This window comes from Balaenoptera acutorostrata, chromosome 10 (assembly GCF_949987535.1).
Source record: "Balaenoptera acutorostrata chromosome 10, mBalAcu1.1, whole genome shotgun sequence".
Taxonomy (NCBI): domain Eukaryota; kingdom Metazoa; phylum Chordata; class Mammalia; order Artiodactyla; family Balaenopteridae; genus Balaenoptera; species Balaenoptera acutorostrata.
Genome location: NC_080073.1, coordinates 65,141,490 through 65,167,692, shown reverse-complemented (window position 1 = coordinate 65,167,692; position 26,203 = coordinate 65,141,490). Strand labels below are relative to the sequence as shown.

The 26,203-nt window shown below is 38.1% G+C and overlaps 1 protein-coding gene across 13 annotated transcripts in view; it reads left to right on the top strand.

Annotated features, from left to right (window-relative positions):
* The window catches only part of MLIP (muscular LMNA interacting protein), a 298,573-nt gene extending 283,484 nt beyond the window's left edge, over window positions 1-15,089 (top strand). For 11 of the 13 annotated variants that reach the window (XM_007186944.2, XM_007186939.2, XM_007186945.2 and 8 more), the window contains 2 exons: window positions 2,314-2,367; window positions 13,331-15,089. In XM_007186944.2, coding sequence (XP_007187006.2) covers window positions 2,314-2,367; window positions 13,331-13,336 — 60 coding nt within the window. In that variant the 3' untranslated portion in view covers window positions 13,337-15,089. The remainder of the gene's footprint in view (window positions 1-2,313; window positions 2,368-13,330) is intronic. The other 2 variants (XM_007186943.2, XM_007186934.2) reach the window with 1 other exon arrangement.
* Window positions 15,090-26,203: the final 11,114 nt, after the last annotated feature.

Here is a 26,203-nt window from a genome sequence, read left to right as displayed (position 1 = left end):
AGAGAATGAATCCTAGACCCCTCGTCTGACATATGAGCTTCATTGTCTGTGTCTCCTGAATGGAGACACCAGCTACACCAACCACTCCAAACTGCTTCTGACTCTGACACTCTTGCCTTTAGCGCACGGCTTTCCCTTTTGCAAAATGGCGCACACACCACTCCCTCCCTCTGTCTCCCCGCTCCCGTCTCTCAGTGACATGTTACCACTTCCTACTGCTTTGAAAGAACAGTCTCCAGAGACTGTCACTCTGGATTCCAATCATGACTCTGCCACTTACGAGCTCTGGACCTTGAAGAAGTTATCCTGCCTCTTGGTGCTTTTGTTTCCTCATTTGTGAATCAGGGTAAAATTAGCGCTCACCTCACTAGGTTGCTGTCAACACTAAGTAAACAAATACATATAACGAATTTATCATGTGGGTACACAGTAAATTACTATGACTAACTCCATTAACAGTAGCACATTTTATGTAATGTTTTTGGTCACCTTGAGGATAATAAGAAAGCAAACCTATCGGGACCCAAGATCATAAATAGAGGAAAGCATTCCAAAGCCAAATATAAACGATTTGGGGATTACCAATTAATTAGGATCAGTCATTTGCTGTTCTCTTTTGCTGGTTAGGGTAGTTAATACATAGTTTTTGAAATTCAAGATTAAAATAAAATGGATTTAAATGAATGAATACCTGTATTGGAAAGATGGGATAGAATGTAAAATAGATATCATGTAATTACTCAATTGCTTTTCCAATCTCAGTTGAATATTTTATTGGCGCAACAACATTTTCAAATTTTAGGATGTTTATCCTACTCTATCTTAGGAGACTAGGAGAATGGGGATTTGTCATGGTACAAACTTCAATGATTCATAGAATTATCATACCATTTAACCTAGGTATGCTAAAGATTTTGCTGTCTCTAGGACCAATTGTCTTGGTCTGAAGTTTGAAGGGGTACATAGCATCTGATCCTAAGCCAGGTTTACAATCTCAGGGGACCCTGATGAACAGGAGAAAGTAGGTGCTTTCAGCTGATTTTTGGAAAACTATTTGGATCTCTAGTTGGCTTGGGGACAGATCATGCTTCTATTTAAAGTAATGGTCTCAGGAAGCTGGGATCCCTGATGTTATGACACTCAGAGAATTTCATAGTTGGGACACAGTTTAATGGTTGGCATTTAATGAAGCTGTAGCTGTAAATAAAAGCAGGCTCCTTTCTTGAAAATCAGCTGGAACAGAGGGAAAGAAAGTGAGATGGGACCTCCTTGGCCTCCCCAGCAGCCTCTGGTGATGTCCTCCTAGGGCCAAGGGTGCATTGCTGGGACCCCCTGAATCGCCCTGGAGCATCAGGGGCTGATCACTGATCCGATGATTTATTGATCAAATCAGGACCAGGTTGAGAGTAAAAGGGGGCCAATTATTTCCACAGCCCGAATTTGCCCAGGATAATTGTAGAAACTGGGAATGCTCCAAGAAAATCAGGTATTGTGGTTACTCTAATGTTGGAGTGAGGAGAGATGGTTAAAAAATAAAGGGGGTAAGCAGATTTATTATAAATGATTGTTTTCTCCTTGTCTGTGTCCCTCATTCTGTCTCTTTTGCTTGCATATCTATGACTTTTCTTCTGTCTGAATAGATTTAAGTGTATGTATAGTGCTCAGAAGACCCATGCAATAATAAAAATTCCTATATACAAAAGAACCTCCCTCTGTTAAAGTGTCACTGTGTTGTAAACTGCATGATAATAGTGTCATCTGGTAAGATTACAATGTTTATGAAGTCCTTGTGTTTTGAGATTCTTAATGTTCACAATAATGCACAATGTTTTACATTTCACTTAAGCATTCACTATCTACAGATGCATCTGCATTGCAGGTCTAAGCATGATTTGTCTCCTTTGCTTTGGAGCTTTTCGGTTTGAGAGCTATTGTGAGAGTGGCAACATAAATTTAACTTTGTTTCCTCTCTCTGATAACTGCCAGTGTGTTTTAACAATTCATTCATTCAATAAACATTTAATAACTGTCTATGCTGTGTGCCAAACACTGTTAGAGCTTATGTGGGACACAGAGATAAATAAGATGTGGTCTTAGGCTCCAAGGATTCACCATCTGCTAAATTTTTTTTCTATGTTAAGAGTATCTTCCTTTGTTTTTAATAACAATCAAATCTTAATGTTTACATTGGTAGAATATGATCAGCAATAATATACTTACATCATCATTTAACTGTCAACTTAAATGAAATTTAAACATTTATCTCTCCTTACTTCTATCCCTGTTCACTTCCTGGGCGTCTTTTCTGTGAAGTTGAGTCATCCAATGATGGCTATTCCGGAACACGAAACTCTTGATTCCGAAGAGGTAAATGGAAGATACAATTGGAGATCTGGTTATCTGTTTCCATGTGATATTAGGTTGTAGAAATAAGCCAATCTTGTTTTAAAAAAATATTAATAAAATCAGTTTTTTTTAAAAAAAAGAAAGAATGAACTGGCCTACTCTGATAGTCACATGAGTAAATTCTTGCTGCTTCTCAATGTGGAAGTGGTACTAGAGGTCCCCATGTGTGTAGCACCTTGGTCACAAACTAACTTCTATCTCCTCTGTCTTCGTGATTTTCTCTTTGGATTCATATGTGAAACCACTGTTGTCTTCTTTCTCTAGAGGGTCAATGGATATCCAATAATACTTATATGTGTCTTCTGAGTCAGAGGTCTCAGGACCTCATGGTAGCTCAGTTTCCCATCCCCCAGTGAATTTTGCATATGGCGGGTAGCATAGAGGCCAGAGTGTGCCATCTCAAACATACCTCTGAATTTCATGCAAATGTTTAACCACTTCCACATTTTGAGCTGACAGATAAAAATAAATGCAAAAAACCTTTTTATTTTTATAAATGCTATGCCAAAGAGACAAGAAAAAGTTTTGTAAAAAAATTTAAGTTTTGTGTTAAGAGCAAGATAATTGAACAATGTTTTCTTCTTCTATATCCCTTCAAAGTGGTAAATGTGGGGAAAAAAATGCTTTTTAAAGGACTTATCTTTAAGAAGGTAAAAAGTGAGCTCATTCATTCATTCCAGATACCCTCACAAATGAGGCCTGCTCAGTTTTGTAGCCTCCAAGGTTAGAAAAAAAAGTAAATAATACAAAAGAGCAATGAGAAAATAAAATTCCAAATAAAATTCTAAATGAAATCTGAATTTTTTCCCAAGCATATTTTCCACAATTTAGGGTGTATTTCATAAAGTGACATCCCTATTTCTGCAAATTTTGAAACATATCATACAGGACCGATGTGTCTCTCTGCTATAATTTTAGTCATTAAAATATAAAGGCATGTTATGAATAGGGGTGAATTTGTATCCTTGACCATATCTCTGATTATTTTTAAAACAAGAATTATTGGTGTAATGAGTATGGACATATGGGAAACTTTTGATACATGTAGCCAAGTTGCATTGCTGAACAGCTGTAGTAATTCACCTTACCAGAAACTTGTTATAATACCTGTTTCTGTGTACTATATATCTGTCAGCATTGAGAATTATTATAATTGCCAATATATTGAGAGTTTATTATATGTTACCATGTTATGCACTTTAGATGCATTATTTTACTTAATCTTCACAAAACATTGTAAGTTAAGTATTATTGTTCCCATTTTACAGATGAGGAAACTGGGGCCAAGAGAAATCCATTTATTATTGCCTAAAGTCAAATAGCTGACAAGTGTCTGTACAGTCAGGAATGGAATCCAGATATGACTGCCTGGGGCCTATGCTCTTAAACAATCTACTTTCCTCTATCCAGCTATCTTTGTCTAAATCTCTATCTATACTATTTAAATCTTTTTCCTCTTTAAAATCATGCTTTAAAATATTTGCAGTTTAAAAGAGGAAATTATCTTTGATTTTTATTTGCATTTAAAAATTCTGTCCTTTTCGGTTATTCTTGTCTATTTTGCTTTTGCATCATGTTAAGCATTTATCTACTGGTCTAGTAATATTTTTATTATTGAGTTGTAAACTCCTTTTATATATTAAGGAGATTAACTCTGTCAAATGTGCCAGCTCTTTCACTGTGATGGTGGCAAATTGTGTAATAGTAAAACAATTGGACAAATATGTAGTTCCAAAAAAAGGAGAAAGTTTGAATAAATTTTGTACATTTTCGATGAATGTTAAAAAATAATCAAATGTTCTCTTTCAAACATCATAATTTTGGCTCAAGCTTACAGAGACTACAGATAGAAATAAGAATGTTTCTACACAATAACAGAAAGTCAGTTGGTTGTTTAAATAACAAAAGCATCTGGTTCAGATAATAAATGCTGAATTAAGAGAATCTTAGGTAATGTGAAAGACTCCATTGCTGAGAAGAACAGGGTAGATGTAGTATTTGCATTTTTTGGGCACCAGTTATCACAATCCTAGAGATAAAACTTAACATTAAACTAGTGGATAAGATTGTAAAAAAATGATTTCAACTCTCATGTTTAGAATATATAAAGAAACACCATAAAAACCCCTACAGTTTGAAGTTTAACAATTGTGAGAGATAGTGAGTTACTCTTAGTATTAAACGAAATGTATACACAGACACACACACACACACACATATATATATATATATATATCACAAAATGGAATATTACTCAGCCATAAAAAAGAAGAAAATAATGTCATTTGCAGCAACATGGATGGATCTAGAGGTTGTCATACTGAGTGAAGTAAGTCATAGAGAGAAAGTCAAATATCATATGATATCATTTATATGTGGAATCTAAAATTTGACACAAATGAACTTATTTGCAAAACAGAAACAGACTCATAGGTATAGAAAACCAACAAGGTTACCAAAGGGGAAAGAGGGGGGACAAATTGGTAGTTTGGGATTAACAGATACACACTACTATGTGTAAAATAGATAAACAACAAGGTCCTACTGTATAGCACAGGGAACTATGTTCAATATCTTGTAATAACCTCTAATGAAAAAGAATCTGAAAAAGAATATATATATATATATATATATATATATATATATATATATAGCTGAATCACTTTGCTATACACCTGAAACTAACATACATTGTAAATCAGCTATACTTCAATAAAAATAAATAAATATATATCAAACTAAAAAAAATAAAAGAAACATAAATAATTAAACTACCATTTTATCCACCTAGTATGCTGGGTTTTACTTCTTAGTTACGCTGGCACATTTGGGAGCAATTTAACAACTTTTTACAATTCCTTATGATATGTGATCAGACTGTAATATTTACCCATGTATTTTTCCCAAACCCTCTTTTTGATATTTATTTACCCACAAAATAAGAAAACTACCTGTTTTTATAAAGCACCAAACAAGAAAACTACCTGTTTTTATAAAGCAATTCTCGTCTTATGACCGTATGAACTAAGGCGTAAAGCTAGTTACAAATCCAGTGCAAATAAACACTCATGGAAGAACCTTGATCAGATCTGAGAATTTCCCTCTTGGTTTTCTCTCATTTCCTAAAGATAGCAGTCTCCCTTTCTTACTGCCAGACTCCTGTTTCTTGCATTTGATCCTGCTCTTTGTAGACACTAGTTTTTCAAATAGCTCAGTAATTCATTTAAAAACAGAGACCTCAGATTTATCTGATTTAATATGATCATCATTTTTACAAGTCCTATGATTTATGAAGTCCATTTAAAGACAACTAACTGAAAACGACAATTTGACTTCTCATCTAGGTCAGTGGTTCTCAGCTCTGGCTCAACCTTAGAATCTCCAGGGACTTTTTAAAAGCCCCAAGAGCAGGGTTCCACTCTAGGAAAATGAAATCAAAAAACTTAAAATAGAACTACCATATGACTCAGCAATCCCACTACTGGGCATATAAAAAACCTTAATTCAAAAAGACACATGCACCCCAATGTTCATTGCAGCACTATTTACAATAGCCAGGTCATGGAAGCAACCTAAATGTCCATCAGCAGAGGAATGGATAAAGAACATGTGGTACATATATACAATGGAATACTACTCAGCCATAAAAAGGAACGAAATTGGATCATTTGTAGAGATATGGATAGACCTAGAGACTGTCATACAGAGTGAAGTAAGTCAGAAAGAAAAACAAATATCATATATTAATGCATATATGTGGAATCTGAAAAAATTGGTATAGATGATCTTATTTACAAAGCAGAAATAGAGACACAGACATAGAGAACAAATGTATAGATACCAAGGGGAAGGGGGTGCTGGAATGAACTGGGAGATTGGGATTGACATATATACACTATTAATACTATGTATAAAATAGATACCAAATGAGAACCAACTGTATAGCTCAGGGAACTCTACTCAGTGCTCTGTGGTGACCTAAATGAGAAGGAAATCCAAAAAAGAGGGGATATATGTATACGTATAGCTGATTCATTTTGCTGTACAGTATAAACTGACACAATACTGTAAAGCAACCGTACTCCAATAAAACAAAAAACTATCAATCAAAAAACAAAACAAAACAAAAAATGTCTCTACTGGTCCCTTGATAATTTTTAGATTCTCTTTAGAAATCAGAGAACTTGAAATGGAAAAAGATATCTCATTATTGCTCTGTTGCTCTTAAAAGCACTGTTTTTTTTTTTTTTAAAGCAATGCATAGAAGTATTTTTTAAAAGTCAAAATCAAAATAAACTGTTAAGCTCAAAAATAAAAGTGTAAAACAAAAAAAGAATCTCTGGAGGTGGGCAAATGCAGGTTTAAAATCTCCACCGGTGATTTACATGTACAACAGGAATTGAGATCCTCAAATTCTAGCTCCTTCATTGGCAGTCTAGAAAAGTCAATCAAATCAACCTTGGAAACAAAAATTTGAAAGTAAAAGCAGGAGGATCATAAGAAACGGTATTCCAGGGAATGCTTTGAATTAATAAAAATTTGGGTCACAAATTCTTCCTGTCTAATGTCATAAAAGTTTAACCTGTACTTTAATCTATGGTAGATTACTTCTGAGAGATCTGTTCTATGCAGAGATTCACTGTAATTGAGTTAATAAAACCTAATGCTTTATGTTTCCTTTGACATTCTACACAGGTTTGGAAAATACTTAGGCTGGGGCCAGGCATAGCATTTGGTGCGAGTTGAGTCTGGGGGCTAGTACTTCCAAAGAATGTTTTATTTAGCATTTTATTTGGCACTTTATAAAATGCTTGGCCACTGATTAACCCTCATAGAAGAAAGAGAGACCCCTAAACAATGGACTTAACCGTTGTGATCAGCTGGTTGATCAATTTTCAAAGAAAGATCACTTTCATATATTTCTTTTCTTTTGAGTATGTTTGCATTTATTTTTTAAATTTTATTGAAGTATAGTTGATTTAAAATGTTGTGCTAATTTCTGCTGTACAGCAAAGTGATTCAGCTATACATATATATATTCTTTCTCATATTCTTTTCCATTATGGTTTATCACAGGATATTGAATATAGTTCCCTGTGCTCTACAGTAGGACCTTGTTGTTCATCCATCCTATATATAATAGTTTGCATCTGCTAATCCCAGACTCCCAAACCTTCTTCCCTTCCCCCAACCCCTTGACAACCACAAGTCTGTTCTCTATGTCTGTGAGTCTGTTTCTGTGTCATAGAGATGTTCATTTGTGTTGTATTTTAGATTCCACATATAAGTGATATCATATGGTGTTTGTCTCTTTCTGACTTACTTTGCTTAGTATAATAATCTTAGTTCCATCCATGTTGCTGTAAATGGCATTATTTCATTCTTTTTTATGGCTGACTAGTATTCCATTGTGTGTGTGTGTGTGTGTGTGTGTGTGTGTGTGTGTGTGTGTATACATATATATATATATACCACATCTTCTTTATCCATTTCTCTGTTGATGGACATTTAGGTTGTTTCCATGTCTTGGCTATTGTGAATAGTGCTGCTATGAGCATAGGGGCACAGGTATCTTTTTGAATTAGTTTTGTCCAGATATATGCCCAGGGATGGGATTGCTGGATTGCATGGTAACTCTATTTTTAGTTTTTTGAGGACCCTCCATACTGTTTGCCATAGGGGCTGCACCAATTTACATTCCCACCAACAACTGTTGACACCAATGCAGTAATCTCCAAGTAGGTGTACATATAACACCATCTAATTTAAAGCAGACTCTCTGCCTGAGATAAATGCTTTCTGATTATAGTTACTTAGAAAAAATTAAATTCTATTAGCAACCATCATTTCTGATTGTATTCATCACATCTGGTGAATTCAGCAACTTGGATCCACAGCCAGTCTCTATACCCACTTCTCTCTCTACAGGTTTAAATGTGAAAGTCATACTGGGGATGAGATATAAACCGACCTGCCACTCTTCACATCACCTGCTACACTCAGTCCTAGGCCTATTTTATTTTTAACTGAGGGTCAATTGATTTTCACAAACATGATTAAATGCATTTGGTTCTGACCTTTCATATACACTTAATATTAACACAACTGGAGAGCTAATCATTCACTACCTGCCCATGGAACACATACTAGGCAAATTCTTCTCCTGTTTTCTTATTCCTCCTCTTTGCAGATTTTTAATAAACACTTAAGTGTTCCCAAGATAACAATTCTGCTGGCAAGGTGACCGCCTAGGATTGATTTGCTCCTGCAGTGTATATAAACTGCAAAACAAAAACAAAAATATAAGTTTCTGTGTTCATTTTATTTTGAATTCCAGAACCTCCATTGATGACTCGAGTTCTAATTTTATGGGACAGGTGTCTCATTCCTTTATCTGTATTCTCCAGATTAGAACACAGAAAAGAGAAAAATAAGTTATTTGTCCATGGAAGCAACTCTCATTTTTTGGTTTGATTTAGGGGTAAAAATGAAATTACCAAGAGGAATGGGCCCACTCTATGCTCTTCAGGCAATTTCCCATAAATATTATTTACCAAAATCAAGCTTTGGTAAATATTGGATTGCAACATTCAAGGTTGCAACCATAGGGAAGAACTTGGTATCTGGATATTTTTAACTGCTGATGAAAAGAAGATTCATATGCTTTGATAGACAACTTGCTAGAGGGCCAGGGTAAATCTGTCTTATAAAGAAACCTCATATGAATACCTGCATGAGTAGCTACCTTGCCCAGCCATCCAGGTGGGCAAGGAAACAATAAAGAGAAGGACATTCTGACAACCAGATTTAGCAGCAGTGGACCCCATCAAGATGACCTTCCCGTATTGTAAGCCCACAACCTGTGTTTAGGAAATAAAATTTAAAAAAATATATTTTTGCCAACCCAGGAGTCCTCTTCACAAAGGTGGTAGAGAAAGAAAACACTTATATTATTGACTAAGCATTCAAACCAGAATGTGATGTCTATCACAAACACTAAGAGATTGCAAAGAGAAAAGAAATCTCACCCTTCATATAGCCGAGTAGGTATAACCCATTATGTATATGTTCTCAAGATAACAATAATTCAATTTATCCTCGAGTAAGAGGACTTGACAAATACCATTTATTACACACAGTTCATCCTAAATCACCTGTTAATTGGGGGGGGGGGGCATCTGTGTTAGTTCATTGGCTTTACCCAAAGGAAAAAGAAACTTCTCATATCTTTATGACAGGAGGTAGTTTTATAGCTTAGAGCCAGGTGTCAGCTAAAGTTAGGCTCCCACCCTGCCTCAGAAACTAGGAGAAACTTGGAGATAAGGCTGCTATCTCCCTCGGATGTTTACTTTCAAAGGAGATGGTTCTCAAGTCCTTGAGACTTTCCTGAGTCTTAAAGCTGACAAAATGCCCATCTAGTTTTCACAAGGATTTATCACCATTTCAAAGAGAGGAGAATGTACTTATAAAGACAAGTTTTCTAAAATAAATTGCTCTAGGAACAAGGGAGGGAAATCTCTTCACTTATTTTCAACAAGGGGAATTAAGCCTCTCTTTGAACATTTCTCTTTGTCCTTACACCTGGCTGACATGGGGCAGAACTGAAATCTCAGACAGTCTGACCCTGAAATAGCCACTAAAAAGAAAGAAGTCTCACTGATTTTTCTTTTCTAGGGACTCCTTTAAGAATACTGTAGGAGACATGGGGGTTTGACAGTTTGAGGGTTTCTCCTTCAAAGTCTTTTCAAGACCTTAATCTTGGTTTTTATATTGTAGTGAATCACCGTAAAAAGCTGAGCAGAAGTCAGAAAGTAGGACAGACATTCCTGTGTGTGCTAGTTTTCTAAAATAAACAAACAAAATAATAGAATCAGCGTTAATAACTATGTGGAGCTCAGGTAACCCAGATATTAAATGTTTTTGACCCCAGATTCAATATTGACTTTCCTAGAGTTAATTATATCCACATTCTCCACCTACCATCCTACCTTTGCAGGACCTTAGCTAATGAACATCTTATCACTTCTGGCTTATGGATAATAAATTCTGATACTAGATCTTGTATTTTTACACCATAGTTATTAGTTATGTAAGTGTCCAACATATATTTAAAATCTTTCAGAAAAAAATGAATATGTAGCTGTCAATAAATTACGATACACATTTTCTGGAAATGACAATTTGCTCTGGTTTCATCTTTACAGAAACATATATGTAGACCATTCTGCTTTCATTTGGCAGATAAGAATATTCAGAGTTGGTTATGTATTAAAAGGGAAGGAAAAGTCAATTTACACAGCACATTCTTTAATAACGTTCTTTCTGTAATATTGGATTAAAGTTTCACAACTACATCACTTATTACCCAAAGTTAACTCTAAGCAAAACAAATTTTGGAATGTGACTCCCTTCAAAATTATGATTTTGTAAATGTCTTAAGGTCTTTCTTATTTATATTTTCTTATCCAAAATAACTCTGTTGTTCAACTGGTGATAGGATATAATACTGAGCCTTCACTGCCAGCGGTCTAGTCTGAAAATAATGATTTATTTATTTTATTGATGATCTCCATCTTTCTTAAATGTAGACATTTGATTTTCCCAAGTTATTCAGCTCTTTACCTATACTCAGATTGGCAAAGGAAAGTAGAAAGGCCACAAAAGGTCCAAAATCATGACTCTACCTGTCATAGCATCATGCCATTTCAAACCAGGTGCTGAATCGTGGTGGCAAACATTACTTTGACCTTGCATCGCGTTCAGGAAGAGCTGAGAAATAGTGTTCGGTTTGCCAGCCTGGTGTTAAAGGATGAGATACTTATTCCTCTTCAATCTCATTTAATTATTCCTATAATTATAACATCTTACATTTGAAAGATAATTGAGAGGGCATTTAGTCCAATATTTTATTGAATGTTATAATCCCGTATAGCCTTATAAATCTTCTGTTGAAACTCTTCTGGTGACAGAGAGTTTACCATTTATAAGCCAGACGTGATACATGTTTTAATATGGATGAAACAAACTAATGACTGCATGAACAACAACAACAAAAAAAGAAACATTGAACAAACGAGGGTTTAGTTTCAAATACTGTGGCCTTGGGCATGATATTTAATCTTTGGAGCCTCAATTTCATTCTCTGTAATATGAGATCAAAGGACTATGGTTAAGATTTGCATTCATGCATGTAAACTGCTTAGTATTGATATGTAAAATAAATAGCCCTTCATAAAGGTTAGCCAAAGAAGATGATTTCTTTAAATCTTTTGTGAGAGTAACTACCAAATGTTGCTACTCTCAGGAAAATCAAAAACATGCTAGTTTTTATTTATTAGAAAGAAAAGGAGGAGATGTCATTGAGGCTTTTTCTCCTTTCATTTGAAACCTGCAGAGAATTCCAGATGATGAAAGTTACAACTCACTTATTTCATGACTGTTGATTTTCTGTGGCTAGAACAAATCAGTGCAGGAGTGAAGCCACTTCTTGTTTTAGCAACTTTTCCTCCACCTCCTCCTTCTAATCTAACAAATGCAGCTCCTCTTCCATGATGCAGGGCGTGTCCTGTTTCACCATCCTGCTCAGCCACTTGGCTATGCCAAGTGCAGTTTTCCTGTCTGCTTTCCTTACGCATTGCACATACCCAATGTCCACCTTGGAGCCAAAGCTCTCTCAGACGATTGCTTCTTCACCCTGTGATCCAGCCCAGGACAAAACAACCAACAACCAACCAAACAAACAAAAAACAACTTATTTACAAAACAGAAATAGAGTCTCGGATGTGGAAAACAAACCTATGGTTACCGGGGGGAAATGGGAGGGGGGAGGGATGAATTGGGAGTTGGGGATTGACATATACACACTACTATATATAAAGTAGATGATGAATAAGGACCTACTGTGTAGCACAGGGAACTGTACCCATTACTCTGTAATGACTTATATGCGAAAAGAATCTAAAAAAGCGTGGATATATGTATATGTATAACTGATTCACTTTGCTGTACACCTTAAACCAACACAACATTGTAAATCAACTATACTCCAATAAAAATTAAAAAAAAAAAAACAAAAAACAGAGAGAGTTGCCCAAAGAAGAGAAACTGACCTCCCTCAATTTCCACCAGCCATTTTGGGATGAAATGCTCCTTTGACAGCCATGCATCGGCACCTGGAAATACAAAGTTATGGTCATTTCCCTCCACTGGTGTCATTTCATCACATTGTTCTATTAGAGTACAGTTTTAGAACTAAATTTCTCTTTTGCCCTCCTCTCTGATATTTTCTTTTATACTTCTTTCTCGACTGGTATAATCTGCTAATACCAATCTCCACTCAGTTAAGTTTATCTTGTCTGCTCCAGACAGTGTAACCCTATCAAATAGAGATTGATGGATAAAGAAATCAGTGGAACCACTCCACTCCGTACTCCATAGCAAGAGGTTCATTTGCTGCCTCTCACTTTTGTAATGTTCCCTTTTGCAAAAGCTGGGACTTAATCCAATCCCAGTTCACTTTACCTCCTCCATGTTTTAGAGGTTACATTTTACGGAATGATGCACTCAGTGCTAAAGGAAAAGTTAACCAAGCGATTGAAGGGTGAGGAGGTGTGGGTGGGATATGGCAGGGCTGATCCTTAAGGTGGCATCAGCTCCTCAAAGCCATGGTCACCCCTCTCAGGAGGCCAGAACTGCTCTGCTGAGCTCTCGAGAGATCAGGGTCTGATTTGAAGGTACAGCTGTGTGTCTTTATCCTGCCATTAACTGTATAACAAGAAAACAGCTACTGAGGAAAAAAATAAACAAAAACTTCTTACTCCAAACCATTTTTTATATGAGATGCTATACCTGAATATGAATGGGGCATATTTTTTAAAATTCTATATCTCCATTAACCTGACTACTATTTTCTCTTATTTTGCAGCAATGAAGATGGAGCAGAAGTGAAAACCCAGACTGGGCTGAAGTTTTTTGGAGTGCTGGTGCTAATCACTTGCTAGATTTAACTTTTATTACTACTTTTTTTCAGTCTTAGTGTTTCCTTTATGAGCTGCAGTGGAACTAAAAAAAAGTTTCCTGCAGGCATATAACATGGAAGTACTCACTAATACCTGGCATAGGAGACATTTACTTACACTTTCTCCCACCACTGTTAGAGCCTTGAATGCCTTCTATTAAGCTGACAGCAATACTAACATGCCCCTCTGTTTAGAAGCCAAATAAAGAAGAATCACAGGGAAAAAGAAGGATGGGTGTGACGATTTTTCAACACCAGTTTTATTTAATGCACACATTACTCCCTGAATCAAGTTTTATTCCCCTTCTGCTTAATTTCTTTTTCATATAAAAAAAAAGAACACCAACTTTTTAAAAAGGAACCCCTGCCTGCTTTCAGGAGTTTATTGGGGGAGCTCTTGAATGTGAGAAAGTTGGTATTTTCACAAAATGCATGCTATTTTCCTGTTCTGTTTGGGTTCTGTGCTTGTTGGGACAGACAGTCATGTTGAGTTGGTGTTGCTGGAATGTTTCTAACATCACTGTCTCTCTGAACATCACCACATGATTCTTGCAAAAGCTACTTCAGCGTTAGTTTGTACCCATAATCTTGGGAGCAGCCAAAACCATAGAGTGAACCACACTGTTGGTGACAATCCCGGAGCCAACCTCCAGCAGGCCCAATGCCCATCATATTGGCCGTGGTCTCTTTCTTTCCCAGCTGCCATCCTCAGTATCCTGTGCTCAACTTCCCTAAGTGGCTTCCTTTTTCTAGTCTTCTACTGGGGCAAAACACTGAGGAAGAGTCCACAATAGTTCTGGGACAGTGAGCTCCTGGTAGCAGAGGACTCTCAGTAGAGACTATACCCTTGCACACAACCCATGCTCCCCTGGGAGCCAGCTCTGTCTGAGCCATGGCTCCCTCAGACCACTGCTCCATCACCCCCATCATCGTGCCCAGGGCAAAGCAGGGAGAGTTGCCCACAGAAGAGCCACTGGCCTCCTCATCCTCCACAGGCCATTTTGGAAGGCTCCATTGCCAGTCATCAGTTGGCACCTGGAAATACAAAGTTCTCATCATCTCCTCCATTAGTGCGTGAGGAGCAGTGGAGACTTAGTAAAGCTTTCTGCTCTCTCTCCTCCCCCAAACAAAAATCTCTACCTACTAAATGGTGTGAGGCATCACTTTAGATTATTGATAACCATCTCTAGTATTCAGTGTGCTCTGATCATGTGTCAGGCACCATGAATTTGACTTAACCTTCACAATGAGCCTGTGAGACAGGTAATAGTATTATTCATATTTTATGTTTGTAAGAATAGGCTCCAAAAGGTTAAATCAAGCTAGTAAGTGGTAGAGACAGAATTAACATCCAGATAATCAGATTCTAAGACCAAGTCATTTATTCAATCATTTGTCCATTCATTTTTGACTTTGAGAATAAAAGGTTGAGTTGATCACACTCCCTAGTTCATTGCTGTTATAAGTTTGGGCAAGACCCTCTCTTCTGTGTACTTGTTGATTGGATGATTGATTGATTAACTTTTATAACAATTTCTATCTTCCCTTCTGCTATAAGCACACATTCTTGTGTTTGATAAATATTCTTTACCTATATATGTTTTGAAGATGTGCATTGTTTTTCTCTGCATATGTATTTAATAAAAGTAAATGACATTATAGTTTATATTTTGTTTCTTTTCTTTTTCCACTTAGCACATGGTTTTTAAGCTCTATCCACGTTGTTCTATAAATACTTAGTGGATTGTTTCCTCACAGCTACCTGGGGTGCTGTCTTCACATCTCACCTGCCCGCCTGCCCCACGGTGAGCTCTCAGGATGCATCCCTCTACCAGGAACAGCTGTGATGTGCATTGTTGCATGTAACCTCCTGTGGACCTTTGTGAGAATTTCTCTGGAATATATACCCAGGTTTAGAATTGTTTAAGTCTGTATGTGCTTAATTTGATGAAATGCTCCCAGACTGCTATTCTCTAGAATGCATGTCCTCATTTTTATTCCCACCAGCAATGTGTTAGGGCTCTTATATCACTGAGTATCTCTCTACTTGGAGATATGAGCTTTGAAACCTCAGGCTTTACCATCTTTGAAAGCAACTTATAAGACAGGAAGTTTGTTTGAATAGGGTGTCCTATTCACCTTAAGTTTTCCAATTCTCAGAGACTTCTAGACCCTCTAAAGCAGTGCAGTTGTCACTTAGGTGTTATTGTTTTCACATCATCGATGAAAGTGTTGAATCTGAAGGATTATTTGACTGAGGTCAAATAAGGTAGTGATGGATAAACCTAGCACAAGGCCTTTTGGCTTTCCTACTATGTTATTTCTACCAAAACAACCTGTATCCAAACATCATAGTCCAATCTGTTCAGCTTCTCAGCAAAGATCAGAGTGTTGAGACCATGAAAACAGGATGGGCAAGTTGGTTGCAGGGAGAACATGGAGAACAGAGTGATTTTCAGGTTGGTTGGTACTAGCATCAGTGTCCTGAGCAGCTTAGGAGCACAACTGATTCGTGTGAGGAGGAAGGAGGTGGGAGTAGGTAGTGTGGAATAGACAGATGCTGAGGCTGTGTCTTTATTTGGGTTCTGTGGCAAGCAGATTTGAAGACAAGTATTTAGTGTGATGAGTTTACCTGGGAGGTGACCATAGGCATCCCTGGTAACGGAGTGAGGCAGTGAGTCAGGGGAGGGAAGGAGCCAGTAAAGAATCCATCAGAAGGCCAATTACTACAGTGGATGACTGGAGCTCATCCCCCTGGAGCTCAACCCCCCTGGGGGGGAGGTTCTAGGATACAAGGTTGAATGTGTCTCACAGTTGATTCTACTCAAGAGGAAAGGAAACTGGGATTGTCATTCTAAAGCTGGACTATCAACCTTTACTCAGCCCTGATTTCTTTCTTTGTAAAGTTTTTGTTTTTGTTTTTTGACTTTTCATGATACATTTCTAATAGGGCTCATTATTTTCTTATGAAATTTTAATTTGGAAAAAATGGGAAGTCTGTTGAATATTGTTCTTTATAGTCTCTGAAGAACATACAGGAAGGAAGAGTTAATGGAAAGCTTAAGGAATAAGGGGAATTCTCAGGAGTTTATTTATTAAACAAGCAGACAATTCTGCAATTAGGACTGGGAACAAAAATCTTTCTTTAACTCGACTGCCCTGGATTTTCACATTTGAAATAATCTTTATCTATTAGAAATTAAATAAACTGTGTGGGAAGATCATTTGGTTTGTAAGAAGGAAAGATTGTTTTACTTAGAGCAAGTCTAGAGGCCTTAGAATAATTAAATAATAATTAGGAAATATTACTGAATTTGTTAAAAATATATATTACATTTTGGGGACTTTCCACATATTCCTGTGGTATGTCATAAAATTATATTTCCCTCATGCTTTAGAACATATTATTCTCAATATATTTGACTAGAAATCCTTTTTCTTTATTTTATACTTTAATGAGCGCACTTTATTTTTATAAAGGTTTTCTAATGGATTTATTTGGAATTGTTCAATATCACTAAGGCACCTGAGTCTAGACTTTCCTTAACTGAAAACTCTGGGAATAAATTTAAAAAAATGAAACTATACAACGGGCAGAGGAAGCTTAGTAAATAATGTAAATAAAAGACAAAATTTTTCCAGGGGGTTACAGATGGTGACTCTGATACTGAACAGAATCTCTAAAATGAAAACAGTGAAAGATTCAACCCAACAGAACAAAAGAAATCCCTGTGCAATATTTAGCTGAAAGCATGCTTCATGGCAGTACCAATAGAGAGGCAACATTTTGAATAATAATGGGGATGGGACTGAAAAACATTCTTCTGTCATGTTCTCCCTCATCGCCAGGCCCCCTTCAGATTAGCAACCTGAATTTGAAACTCATCCTAGGCTCTGACCTGACGCTTCCCTGAGGGGCTGATCCCTTAACTCTAGGGACCTCTATGCTAGAAAATTTGCCATATTCAGGTCTCTGGTGCAATTGTGATCTCAAGCCCCAGGGCTAATCTACACAGCAAAGGGGATGGGGGAGACTTGACCTTAGACTTGAACCATTTGGGAGTCTCAATTTGTGGTTATGAATTGAATGATAAGCTATGGTGAAGGGGACCTGTGCTTTTCACTCTGTCTCAGAGTATGGGGAGAAACAGTGAAAAGTGCTGTGGGATGAAGTGGGAGAGTGGCATGGGCATATATACACTACCAAATGTAAAATAGATAGCTAGTGGGAAGCAGCCGCATAGCACAGGGAGTCAGCTCTGTGCTTTATGTCCACCTAGAGGGGTGGGATAGGGAGGGTGGGAGGGAGACACAAGAAGGAGGAGATATGGGGATATATGTATATGAATAGCTGATTCACTTTGTTATACAGCAGAAACTAACACACCATTGTAAAGCAATTATACGCCAATAAAGATGTTAAAAATAATGCACTTGACTATCTGGAAAAACGCCCAAAAAACTTTTCTGTTTCTATTGACTGGCTATGTGAGAGGTGTGCTTCCTTTAGAAGATGTCAATGGAGCAGAATATCCAAAGCTGAGGTTGTCTGTCAGTTGTGAAACCCAAAGTCACGTTTGTTTTATAAGATATCTTTTTAGGCTTATTACCAGTATTTCATGTCAGGCCGTTTCCTGAGTAGTAAGTGATTTATCTCTACAATTAATAGGAAATATAAATGGAAACCTGCAGCTGACTGAATAGTCTTTTCAGCTTGCATCCTACTTCCATATATGCCTGGAGACAGAATTTAACTAAGAAAATATGCTTTGTACACCTGATAAGGTTATGCTTTGTTGAATTGCCCTGGGGAGTGAGTTTCAAATATTTCCTGAGAAGTGTGTCCTTGGCTGTCAGGGCCAGTCCACACACAACTTCAGTGAAGGTTCTCCTGGCAGACACTTCCTAGTCAGCTCTCAGGACAGGAAAGCTGATTAAGCCGACATCTCAGGCCCTGGGCATTAGCAGTGTCACAGCCTGTTAGCACTATCACCAGATTCGGGGATGGGAGTAGGGTAGGCAGGGAACAAAAACAGATGGGGTGTCAAATCAATCTTTCATTTTTAATCCAATCACAATTCTCCAGTTTCTGAGCGCTTCTCAACTTACAAACTTACATCACAACACACACACACACACGCACATGCACACTCACACACACACACATTCTCTCCCTCACATACCTATACACACACTAATAGATGCACTGTACTTCATCACTAGCAGCTGAGTTATAAGCATTCTTTTTTTCCATTCTGGTGGCCCTAGAATAATCTAAACTTCCTCCTGAACATTTCAATACAAACCATTGAGGACCAATATGGTGGTTTATGTAAGCTTTTATAGAGATCCAAGGTGTAAGGGGTTGAGACAACTCTTCTCAGCCAGAGTGGAAAACATCTGACATCAGTTTCCCCAACCCCCATCCAGTACTCATAAAGAATCCTTTCCTGATCATGGTCTTGAGCTACGGAGTCTAGGTTTGGGTTCAGAACCTCCCACACAGAGGTCCAGGCAGCCATAATCCAATGGCTGTAGTTCACGTTCAAGATGAAATCTGTTATGACTCCTGCCCTGATGTATTGCAAGTTAGCTCTTGGACAACACTTTCCTCTGTGCTCTTATTCCTCCTCCCCAAGGACCGTTCTCTCTGATTGTCTAAATCAACCCAGATCCCCTGTACTCCCCTTATCCCTGGGCAACTGGAGCTAATGCTCTGGAATCTGCAGTTTAGGAGTGGCTGAGCTTTGAAGTGCTTTCTTCAAAAATGTCTGGACCCCTCTTTAGTTGCTGGAATGAGTACAGGTCAACAACACCACCCAAATGGGGCATCCTGAGTTTGGGTAGGAAACATCATGGGCTCTAGCTAGACCCTGCATCTCCCATTCAGGGTATCTCAACCATCTACATCATACTTGGGGCAGCTAGGTCCTCTAAGATGCATAGAGATTTATGCCTAGAGGGTTGTCCCATGGTTCTGCAGCCAGGCCCCAGTTTTAGGAAATTGGTCTGGTGAATGGATCATTCTGGCTGCCCTATGTGTTATTTCTTTCCCAGAACCATGCAAGATTGGACCTCTACCTGGTGCTGACAGGCTGATTTCTGCTGACTCAAATTGCTTATATAGGTACAGGCTTCACAAAACATAGTCTTCCTGAAATGTTGACACCTTTTGTGTTCTACTGCATCTTTCCTTCCTCCCAATTTCTCAAAACCACTATTTTTTTTTCTGCAGAAAAGTTCTCCCAATATTTTGCTTCTAAAATTAAAACTTACTTGTCCTAGTTCCTAGTGCCATTGGAACCCACTGTCATTAATGGTGTAAGAAGAGACTTAATTCTGGTCCATGAAATTTAAGAGGAAATCTGCTCAGGGTCTTCTAGTAAGAATTACATAGCTCTTAGAAAGAGACACAATGGGGTGGGGGGAAAGTCAGCAAGATGGCAGAGTGGCAATGCCAAAACCCAGCCTCTGTGCACCGACGCCAAATTGAATCTCGGAGACAGAGTTTTGGGCGAATTAGAAAAGAATAGCTTTATTGCAGGCGCCAAGCAGAGTCCAGGCAGCTAGTGCTTAAAAGACCCAAACTCTCTGAAGCCTTTCAGGGAAAGATTTATAAAAACAGGATGAGCGAGGGTGTTTGTGAGGTCTGTGATCAGCTCGTGGACATTCTTCTGATTGGTTGGTAGTGAGGTAATCAGGAGTCAGCATCATCAGCTTTCTGGTTCCAACCGGTCTGGGGTCTACGTGCTTGTGAGCAGCACACAGTTAACTTCTTCCACCTGGTGAGGGTTTCAGTATCTGCAAAACAACTCAAAAGACATGGCTCAGAATATTATCTATAGTCCTTGAGGAGGAACTGAAGGTCCTTGACTTTGTTTAATGGCTAAAGTATTCTTGTCTTGCTTGACTGTTTCCCTTTCTTTCTGCATTTTCTCACTTCTCTGATTAAATTTATTCTTTGACTAAAGTTTTTCTACAGACAAAAGGCAGGTGGAGGACATGGGGGTCTATTTTGGAAGGCCTCATATGGTCTGTCTCCGTTACAGTAGGAAGCCCTATTTCCTCCTTCCTGCCATGGAGACACAAATTCAGTAACAGTACAGGGACCAGTTCTCTTTGTGAGAGATCCAGAAGCCAGTTAAGAGGCTCCCACACTCCAGGCAAGCACAAAACCGGGTGCATCAAAGCCAGTAGGAAAACTCATGTCTCCTACTTATAACAATCCCTACCCTTGGGGTAGTGCCACGTTGTTGAGAGGGAAACTCTCAACTCCTGGCTTCTTCCTGGAGATGGAAAGAGAATACTGGACCTATAGCCAACATTCTGACTTTTGTGGGGCTACTCAAAGGACTGATTTCTGTTTCAAATCTCTTGGAGAATGTATGGGAACTGGAATAATCTAGACGCCTGGGGCCTGCTGAGAATGATAAAAGAGCTGGGTGGTGTGCTGCTGTTTCACAATCCATAATCCACCCACCCTAAGTATATCACCCATATAATCACCCATCGATATACTACTACCTTCACAATAATAAGAATAGTTCAAATTAAATGAGTTCTTATTATACCCCAAGAATTACTGTAACTTCTTTATTTGTATTATGTCATCATTTACTATTGTTATTTTCATTTTACAGATGAGAAAACTCAGGCACAAAGATGTTAAGTAACATGACTAACTCACATCATTACTAGACCTCCTTGGGGTCAAATATTCTTCACCTAAGGAAAGATTTCTGGCTAACTAAGGTAGCAAAAGCAGCTTTCAAGGAGGATGGGTTTGGGGTTTATTAATCAATTGATTCATTCCATTATTTTACAATTTTTTTTGTTGTTGTCGAGCATCTGCTCTGTGCCAAACAGTGTGCCGAGCTGGGCTGCAGTTCCCTGCGGACTCTCCGGTTGCTTGCAGACTTGCAGAAAGACAGAAGTTACCATGGAGTGCTTAGCAGTGGAATGGGGTGTGGTTTCACTGAGGAATGGAGGTGAGGCTGAGACTGAAGGATGAAGTATGGTCCACCAAGGCCAAGGAGGATGGACGGATTAGCAGAGAGGGCACTGCAGGTGTAAAGGCATTGGGGGCACAGATGAGAAGGGTGCATTCTAGGAACCATGGAAAGGGTTTCTGAGTCTTTCTGGTATTTAAACTTCAGCCCTTTCTTTGCAGAACCTATTTAAGGACGAGTGACATTAGAAAAGCAAAACCAAACCAAAGCTAAAACCAAACATTTGCATCCAAAGTGAACCTGGAATAACCTGAACTTGCAACAAATGACAGTCTCTCATTCTACCTCTCTGTCTCTCATTTTAACTGAATTACATACCGAGTCAAAAAATTTGGGAGAATGAGCTGAAGGCTATGAATCAACCTGAATTGAAACTAAACTACGTTCTGGCTTACTCAGTGTGGAACTGGAGGGCTGAGTTAGTGCCAATGCAAGGGCATTCATGGTTTCATGTATCATTGTATTATTAAAAGTTTCAAAGCAGCACTATTCACAATAGCCAAGACATGGAAGCAACCTAAGTGTCCATTGACAGATGAATGGATAAAGAAGATGTGGTACATACACACAGTGGAATACTACTCAGCCATAAAAAGAATGAAATAATGCCATTTGCAGCAACAAGGATAGACTTAGAAATTATCATACTAAGTGAAGTAAGCCAGACAAAGACAAATATCATATGATATCACTTATATGTGGAATCTAAAAAAATGATACAAATGAACTTATTTACAAAACAGAAACAGACTCACAGACATAGAAAACAAATTTATGGTTACCAAAGGGGAAAGGTGTTGGGGAGGAGAGATAAATTAGGGGATTGGGATTAACGGATACACTCTACTATATATAAAATAGATGGTCAACAAGGTCCTATTGTAAAGCACAGGGAGCTACATTCAATATCTTGTAGTAACCTATAATGGAAAATAAACTGAAAAAATGTATATGTATACTTTACTGTACATCTGAAACATTGTAAATCAAGTATATTTCAATTAAAAAAAAGGTTAAAAATTTTAATTAAAAAAAGTTTCAGAAAAGAGGGGTAAAAAGGCTCCATCACAGGAGGGGATTGAAAGACTAGAACACCATATGGCCACAGTCCCTGTGTTGGGGAGGAGATCAGCCTTGGTGAACTGAAATCTTCTGTCCAATTGTTTTTCCTAAAATAAGAACATTAGACTATTCTCAGAACCGAACAACAGTTGAACATGACTATTTCATTAAGGCTGAGGACCTCTGGAGGCTCTGAGCTGTGTTTTGATAACTGGCTTTATACTTGAAGTGGCTGGTTTGAGGACTGTGCCCTCTGACCTCAGATCCAGGGCCCTTCCCCTGACAGCATGGACTCATCCTCTATTTGGGGACACACTGGCCCTGCCTTAGGCTCAGCCCTTTCCCTTCTCAGTGTGCTGGTAGGAAGTAGGACAGTGACTCTACCCCTGATGCTTGGTGTGAGTGTGGCTGAGTCAGTGGTTCTGTTTGGGTCTCAGTTTCTTCGTCTGTGAAGTGAGGATTCTACCCCTTCCCTCACTGAGTGATAGCTCAGAATCTTCCTGGAATTTATACTCAGAGATTCTCTGGTTAATATGTACCAGATAATGTTTCACTAAGCAAAAATGATTGAATGAGGTTGTTAACCCTGGCCACTAGGCCCAGGGAACTGTGGTCAGAGCTTCAGAGTTCACTAGCAGACTATTCATTAACCAGGCTGGCTGTCCAAGTCCTGACTTATGTGACATGATTTTCCTAGGCAATGGTCAGTGGAAATCCTGAGCTAGTTACCAAGCATGTCTTACAGATTCCATCACTACACGGTCAGTCTTGCCTTTATACTCCCAGATCATGAGCTTTTTCATTAACTAAGGCTTTTCTCCTTTCCTTCTTTCCCTGATGTTTTCTCCATCTATATGATTTACTATATTATTTGTATTTTATATTTTGCTACCCAAATTCTTCAGAGCTTGAATTTTTGTTTCCTTTCTTATTCTAAAATGCATTTCTGTGTTCGTTTCTCTGAGCCTGTGCTCTAGAGCCCGTGAGCCACAACTACTGAGCCCGTGAATCACAACTACTGAAGCCTGCATGCCCAGAGCCAGTGCTCCACAACAAGAGAAGCCACCGCAATGAGAAGCCCGCACACTGCAACGAAGAGTAGCCCCCGCTCGCCGCAACTAGAGAAAGCCAGCACACAGCAACGAAGACCCAACACAGCCAAAAATAAATAAATAAATAAATTTATAATAAAAAAAATTGATTTTAGGAAAGTTATTACCTCTTTTAGGTAATTTCACATCTGCTAAATGGAGAAACTATAGACCACTTTATATATAAAAATATTGCTGTGAGGATTAAATGAGATAAGTGAAAAGAACTGATATTGTACCCTACACAGTAAAGATTCGTTTTCTTGTGCCTTCCTTCGGATTACCAAGAACAAGTCCCATTAAGCGTCTTTGTCCTTTATTTTTCCTTTAGCGTCACTCATACTCAGCCAATCTCTGCATCAGATACAGGAAGGTGTACACCATGTTTATGCTCATTCATGGGTGTTTGAGGTTGTGATTCTTTTATTCTTCAAAGTCTATGACATAAACAAACAAGTTTGAGAATTATAGCTATGCTTTCCACCTTTCTTGTTTGAGGTGAACATCTATTAATTTACCCAACACATACTCTTTTTTTTTTTTTTTTATAGACTTTTACTTTTTTTTTTTAAGTATTTGTTTATTTATTTATTTATGGCTGTGTTGGGTCTTCGTTTCTGTGCGAGGGCTTTCTCTAGTTGCAGCAAGCGGGGACCACTCTTCATCGCGGTGCGCGGGCCTCTCACTACCGCGGCCTCTCTTGTTGCGGAGCACAGGCTCCAGACGCGCAGGCTCAGTAATTGTGTCTCACGGGCCCAGCCGCTCCGCGGCACGTGGGATCTTCCCAGACCAGAGCTCGAACCCGTGTCCCCTGCATTGGCAGGCAGACTCTCAACAACTGCACCACCAGGGAAGCCCCATACTCTTTTTTTCTAGGAACTCCCAGCCTTCTACCTACACAGTTCTTGCAGGGGCATTGGTGCACATACAACTGTGATGACATCCCCAGCTCCCAGTTCAATTGTACAGAAACAAAACCCCAGCTCAAGAATATAGCTCAATCCACATCTAGTTGGTCATAATGAGCACATGTTTCAGGCTGGACTAATACGTTTCTTCCCCATAAATTTGGATTTTGACATGAGAGAATTAATTTCACCTCCTATGTAGGTGGCTGGATGTTGAATTGTCTCAGAAGCTTTCAGGGTCCTTTTCCACACTGAATACAGATAAATACAGATAAACACAGAAATGTGATTTGCATTGAGAGTCAAAAGAAGGAAAGACATGGAGGGAAATATAGGTGAGAGGGACTCATCTGAATTCCCTCTGGCTTTGCAGCCACTGGTCCCACTGACTCCTAAGCGGCACCTGCCTCCCTGCTTACATTAGCTCTCCATGTGCCCTTCCAATGATGTTCTTATTTTTACCTTCATTAGTTCAAGTTGCATTCTGTTACATGTAACCAAAAGAAGTTTAACTGACTGATAGTGATATTAAAACTCACAGCCGCAGCTGCTTGGGTGGCCGCAGCAGCGCTTAGAGACAAAAGATCTCTTTTCAAAGATTTCCTTGTACATATGTTTCCTGCAGCAGCCTTTACTCCTAATAAGTATTAATAAGTATGTCCATGTTCTAATTATATTCAGATATAGGTTTTCCAGGTTACTTTTAGCTTAGCTTAGACTTATTAAGGAGGGTGGTTTGTTAGAATAAATTGGAACATTTTGGGGGAACTTTCATTAAAACACACCCTAAGAAGAAATTGCCTGGGTTTAAAGCAGAGGACTCAAACTGGGGTTCAAGCACCATACTTTTAGAGTCCATTTAAATTACCTCACTGGGTAACAACCATAACCCTTTCATCACATTAGAAAACTAGTGTGTAGAGTAGAAAGTGTGGTTCATAGAAATAACAGAAAGATTCCTCAGATATGCAGAAAATAGTGCTGTATTGTAATATTTAAAATCATGGATTATAGACTAAAATGTCTTAATCTGAATTATGATTTTGACACTTAGCAACTGCGTGACTTTGAACAAGTTATTTAAACTCACCTGTAAAATAGTAACCTTTCCAGTAGTAACGTTCTAAGATGCTGTGAAGTAGTACATGTAAAATTATTAATACATGGTCTGGTTTAGAGTAATAGTTCAAAAAATGTTATCTATTATTTTGATTGTTATAGCTATGTAGCCTTAGCCAGGCTTAGAAATTCATGTGTGCCTCAACCCCTAATTGGAATCAATATCTTGAAGTTATTTACGATTCTAAAGTCTATCTTCTTTACTTATATATTTCTGTGTGCTGGTTAACATCATTTTTATTGTATGCAGAAAAAATTTATACCAGTCAAAGACAAGTGATATAAAAAATAATTTTCTGTCTTTAGGAGATTAGAGTCTGGGCAATAGTTAAAGAAGATTAAAAAATAAATTATTAATAAACAAAAAATAAATACATTGAATGTATACCACAAGTGCAAATATGTACTATATGTACATGGATCTAGCCTGTTTTTCTTATTAATCCAAATGTGTGGATTACTGGTGAAAATGGAGGAGACCAGTATCTCAGAGTATACATTTTAACTGAAATTAAAAGAGAAGAGGCAATATTTGCAGCAATATGGATGGACCTAGAGATTATTTTACTAAATGAAGGTAAGTCAGACAAA